Source organism: Ctenocephalides felis, unplaced genomic scaffold, assembly GCF_003426905.1.
Source record: "Ctenocephalides felis isolate EL2017-DRISC unplaced genomic scaffold, ASM342690v1 CF-g0.4_SCAFFOLD_03571, whole genome shotgun sequence".
NCBI lineage: Eukaryota > Metazoa > Arthropoda > Insecta > Siphonaptera > Pulicidae > Ctenocephalides > Ctenocephalides felis.
In genome coordinates this window covers 17,093,518-17,099,855 of record NW_020539725.1, presented here as the reverse complement: position 1 = coordinate 17,099,855, position 6,338 = coordinate 17,093,518, and the positions used below count along the sequence as shown (strand labels likewise).

At 27.4% G+C, this 6,338-nt stretch overlaps 1 protein-coding gene across 1 annotated transcript; it reads left to right on the top strand.

The window, feature by feature from the left end:
* The first annotated feature begins 457 nt into the window (after nt 1-457).
* On the top strand, nt 458-6,017 carry LOC113385705 (YLP motif-containing protein 1-like). The gene is made up of 5 exons (XM_026623543.1): nt 458-630; nt 2,473-2,527; nt 3,217-3,316; nt 4,676-4,721; nt 5,853-6,017. Exons 1-5 carry the CDS (start codon nt 502-504, stop codon nt 6,015-6,017), a joined length of 495 nt encoding a protein of 164 aa, XP_026479328.1. The 5' UTR covers nt 458-501.
* The last annotated feature ends 321 nt before the right edge of the window (nt 6,018-6,338 follow it).

Sequence of the window (6,338 nt, the reverse complement as noted above, 5' to 3'; positions counted from 1 at the left end):
GGGAACTGCGAAAATAGAAATGAATACGAGTATGATGCTACAATGGAAAAATCATATAGAGATTCATTGATCAAATCATTCAAGAAGACTATTATTGATGGTTTCTTCAATTTTGTTATTGTAGATTGTATAAATAACGAATTAAAACATTACGAAGAAATGTGGTTTATTTGCAAAGCAAAAGAACTGGCAGGTACTTGAATTAATATTAACATATATTTTTTGATGAAACACGGTGAAAATAGTTGTAGTGAAAAATTAAGAAATAAGAAATTTTACTAGTAATAAACGTTACATACATTACTTACATTAACTGAATTAATAAATTTTATTAATTGACAATCATTGTCATTTATTTCTAGGTTTATATTTGCCAATTAGAATTGGATTTGCAATATGCTCTGAAACACAATATTCATGAACGTTCTGAGGAGACATCTCTAATATGATTAAAATTGGGAGCCTACACCAAAGGAGCAAACTCAACTTGATGCTACTTCCATGTTACAAAGAGCTTCTATAAATGAAGTTGAAATGGAAGATGCTTTTGAGGAACTAAGTGATAACGATGATATTTTGCATGACGATGGTAACAATGGCGATGAAGGCAATGACGATGAAGATGATGAGGTTAGATTAATCTCTATTTGATTTTGGTAACATATTTGTGATTTATTTATGTCTGATATTTATGATGTGAAAGTAGTCAAAATTATGCAAATTCAAATGCATATATATATATATATATATATATATATAACTCAAATTAGTTATTAACCATTCTATGAAGTTAACATTTATTCTTTAACTGTGAATATTATAACTGGTGTAAGTTATGATACTTCTCTGTGTTGAAAATATTAGTTTCATTATTAGAGAAATCTAGTTTAATTTCAAAATCATCCCTAATATATGTTAACCACAGCACCTTTTTATACTTTTTATAGTTAATCTACATATTAATTTAATTAAAAAGCATGATAGGGAGTGATAGTATTGATTGTAAATATCAGGACATAAATTAGAAAAAGAAATCTCTAGTAGTTTGAAAATTCTGAGCTTTTAAGTGCAACCCAAAGCTTTCATCAAATTGAGACAATTTCTTTAGTTATTGTGGTTTTTTTTTATTATTTTTATTTAAACTTTGAATCTGTAACTAAAAATAACACTTCTAGGACCACAAATAATGATATGGCTTTTGTTTTAAAAAATTAAGACTTTTTGTTTTGTTAAAATATGAATTTTGTTGAACTATGATTTCTTAAAAAAAATATACATAATTAATCAGGATTGTGAACTGGTCAAATTCTTGAAAGTTTCATAATAAAAAAAGAAAAAATTTAAAAACGTAATTATAACACAAAATTTGCTGATGCATTTTGTACACATTTGTCATTATTTTTGAATGTGGTCCTATAAATGTTATTTACTGTTTCGGTTTCAAAGTTTAAATGAACAAAATGATAATATTTAACTACAATAAATAAAAAATATGCACAGTTTGACCAAAGTTCTGAGTTGCACTTATTAATCGTTCATAATTTTTGAACTATTTGAGATGTTATTTTTTCACAATAGTTCTAATCGATACTAAAACCCTGTTGGGGCTTAATGTTGAGTTCTAGGACATGTTTATATATATGTATATAATATATATATATATATATATATATATATATATATATATATATATATTTATATATATCGATTTCGATTTATATCGATTTATATGCATTTCGAATATATTGATTTATATGGGTCAAAAAAAGTTGCTTAGGCACATCTCATTTCCGGATACTAGGGATAAAAATAAGATACTTTGCAGAAGAAACCTAAAATGAATTTTGATGTCCTGTGTATTGGGACCCCCCCTTATGTCAATGCACGGGACATCAGAATTCGTTTTAGAGGTATGGTTTCTTCATCAAAGTATCTTATTTTGATCACTAGCATCCGAAAATCATCTGTGTCTAAGTGACCCTAAAATCGACCCGCCCTAATATATATATATATATATATATATATATATATATATATATAAGCGTGCTTTTTAATAACGTTAATTAATGATTTTTATTTAATTTTAATTCATAAATGCGAAACATAGTTTATAATTGAAAGTATAATTGAACTTTAGCAGTTCCAAAATTAATGTTTTCTATAAGCGAAGTAATAGTTGATAAAACATATTTCATCATGCTTGCGTAATTTAGACTACCTTCATGTTATAATATTGATTATTATTCAAAGGGTATATAATGTTTGCAATTATTTTTTAAAATAATTATGAAATGTATGTATGTATGTACGTAATTACTACTAATTTTTTGTGGCAAATTCAACTTAATATGAATCGCGAGCATCTATTGGATGGTCATTTTATGTGGCTTCAAACAGTGTTTCAAGTTACTTATTACTTTATATAATGCGAATTTTTTCCAAGATATATCTTAAACATTTAAGATTTCTCAGGATAACATCTTTAGGAGCAAATGGGATAACACTGATCAGAATGATGACCATTTAGGTTAGTATCAATTTTATTTTATCATTTGTATTAATAGCAAGCATAAGCAATACTGTGATTACTTATGTAATTTTGTCATCTCAAATTATCGGTTCAGTTTATAATATAAGGTTCAATATATATTTAGTTTAGCCATATTTTTAGTGTATAAAAATTCATATTATAATTTATTATTTTATATTTAATTTAGATATAACTGAAAATTTACAACATAATTCATAAAAAACAGTGAAGAATCCGATTTATTGATAATTTTATTTTATTTGAATTGTTTAACCTTTTTTTAAATATTTGCGGTCACAACAATGAACGCAAATTGTTCAGTTTTCAAACTGAATATTTAAAATAAAATTTTTGTTGGATTGAATAAAGAAATTTTCTATACCAATATTTAGACCATTTTTTCGAAAATTATAGATATATTAATTTGAATTTGACCAAACCGCAATGCATGGAACAGTTCAACTCTAAAATACTTTTTAATATATAGAAGCTCTTTTCAAGTGAACATTTTACATTCTTTGCAGAATTGCGCGATGGTACGAATTTATAATTTTTAGGTGATAATGTTTTTTCACTCGTTTCATTTATATTTGAAGAGCGCTTTTTTAAAATTCATGTCATAACTTTAACTTTAAGAATATGTTTTGCTATTACCTTAATTTAATTTTGTCTTGATTCCGTTCCAGCCCGCCTCGACGGAACCAGTAAACCGCTTCGTCACCAAACCATGGAAGAATACCTCGCAGCTGATTGGGAACCAAACACAAGCACTTCCGGGAAAAGAGAGTGAGCATATTTTGCTTTAAATGATGATTAGGTTGACAGTCGAAACAAACCCGTTTTACTCTTATTGAAAAGAATTATTTTTGAGCAATATTATGAATATAATTAAAAAAAGCTAAATTTAAAGATAGTTGTATGATAGTTCGAAATACAGTAGAACCTCGATTAACCTAACTAAAGGACTAATTGTTGTCCATAGGCATCCGTATAATCAAAAAACCGTATAGTTGAATGTATGAAGAATAATGTTGTGTATCAACGAAAATAATGTTTATTAAGAAATTGAAACTTCTTTATGCATGTACACAGGGCCGGTCCTGGGGTCCTTTGCGCCCGCATGCAACTTTTTTCTAGCGCCCCCCCCCCCCCCCCCTATTAATTTTAACTGTTTTAACAGTTTATCATTAAAATTATATAAATATTTACAATTTTTTTTAAAGTAATTTTTAATTTGATTAGATTTAGTACACGAAAAATAAGATATAATCTAAAAGAGTATAAAATACATTAATTTTAAATGTATGTAGAAAATCGAGGTAATTTGCGGGTTGATTATAATCAAATATATTTAAAATTTCAATTATTTTTAACGTATGTGCAATATTAATATTTGGGATTTGAAACATTTTACTTATTTATTGTGCGATTTATTCTATTGAGCAAATCATGCCAAGACAACTAAAGAAAACTAGCTTGTCGTTTTCATCATCATAACACTCGTATTTCATATTGGATTTTTTAATTTTTTATTTAATTTTATTTTTCACAATATCCAAAATTGCGTCGTAAACTTCTCCTTATTGATATCATAGGAGCCGAATTGTATTCATCCTTGCTTTCTCGTTATATTCAGATTATCAGATTGTTGTTTTAAAGTTAAATTTTATTATTATTTTTTTATTTTAGAAGTATTGTCCAAAAATGAGTAAAAAATGCAAAGAAATTACTCATTTCTTTAACTATATTGACAAAAAACTAATCATATTTGATATGTTTTATTTCTGCAGAGTTAATAATTATTAAGTTTAGAGTATGGACACCACAAGGTATAAAAAAAGCCTTAAGATTTTCGTTCCAAAGTAAATTTTGCTTTCATTTTTCATATTTGTTTCATTTCCATAACTCTAACCACGCACGCATGTCTTTAATATTCAAAGTTCATCAGATGCGAAACATTTGCAACAAAAACAAAAGTTACAATTCAATTTTTCGGAATAAACATGCCATTTTTTAAGAAATGACTCCCCATTTTTCATTTTCCCGATTATAATTTATTTATATTTTTTACCAAGTTCTGTTTCAACAAAATCAGCTCGTAATTTTTCGTCAATAATGCCCAATAATTAATTTAATTTTTCGCAGCTTTGCGCTTATGGGCAAACTAGATAATTCCTTTTTCGATTCCACGGTAACTTCAAACAAAGAAAAAATTGAATAAGTAGATTAAGCAATAAACAGAGTTGTTATTTACTCATTTGCAGAGTAATTAATAGGTTAATTGTTTCTACTAATATCACATTGCAGTCTCCGTATCTATAATTCATTTAGAGTGCTCATTATAATTTATCAAGTATTCTAGATTTTATATAAATAATAAAAATATAAATAATATGAATTTAATTTCCGAAACTCGTTTTGGCGCCCCCTAAGGCGTGCGCCCGCATTTTTTGCATGCATCGCATGCAAGGCAGGACCGGCCCTGCATGTACATATATATTTTCTTAGATTACATTACGTACATTTACTAAACTGCAGCATTAACCGTGCAAAAATTCGAATTGTAGGTATGTACATAATAGTATGTATTATAAATTAGTCGCGGTGGTAGTTCGGGTAATCGCGTATAATTGCAAATCCGTATAAAGTCCGGATAAACGAGGTTCTACTGTACTAATATCACTTTTTAGTTAGAATTCCATATGAAAATTATAATTTAAGCTATAGTTTTCTATGCAGTGTTCTACATTACGGACTACCTGGTATCAAGCAGTTATGTCCATTTTCACTTGGAATTATAGATTAAAAATATGTTTGCAAGGCATTTATTCATAAAATAAAATACAATATATTGTAATCACTCACAATAATTCTATTAATAAAAATCTATCAAATATAAATTGGTAAAAGGATAAGTTCGATCGCAACTGGTTAAAGGACGGAAATTCTGATAGCTGTAAATATGAGAATATAAAAAAAACAGTATTATCAATTAGTGAAAAAAATAATAAAAACCAATAAATTCGTTAACACAGGTTTTATTTTTACTCTTATAATTAGTAAATCTAATAAGTTTTTGATGTGAATCTTTCAAGTAAGACGTTGTCTAGTTTATTGGCAAAGTAATTAAAAAATGTATACATATTATGGAAATCTATTGTAAAACCGAGATTTTGATCATTATACTATGTATCAGTAGTTTTTTTCTCAATTCTTTTAAGACACGTTCATAGGGCTGAATTTATTTTGATATAATGAGATAAATGTTTTAATTAAATTTGTCAATTGGATTGAATGAAATGATAACACTTTTTTTTTATAGGTGCGTTGGGCCGACATAGAGGAGAAACGTGCTCAAGAGAAAATGCGTGATCGTGGTTTTGTAGTTGGCCAGACAGACTGGAATAGAATGATGGATCCTACAAGCGGTCAGTCTGCTCTAACTCAGACCAAATATATTGAACGCGTCAATAAATCTATTTTCTAAAGATCACATGCCATGTCTCATTCAACCATGCACGAGATCTATCAAGATACTGTAAGTCGCTATAATGTATAATAATATATGAAATGAATTTTATGTATGATTTTGTTTTTTGATTGAATGATATGATTTATAAATTTAAAACTATTGATGAGTGTTTTGTCATTTGTTATTACAAACTATTTTTCGGATAATATATTTGTTTTCTTCATGCGTTCATGAAGAGCACATGGAACATCGTTCAAAGTATTCGTTGCTTTGCGTATTATCAACATATCAAACAGTATTTTTATGTGTTTCATTTTATAATTCACATGAATCGAG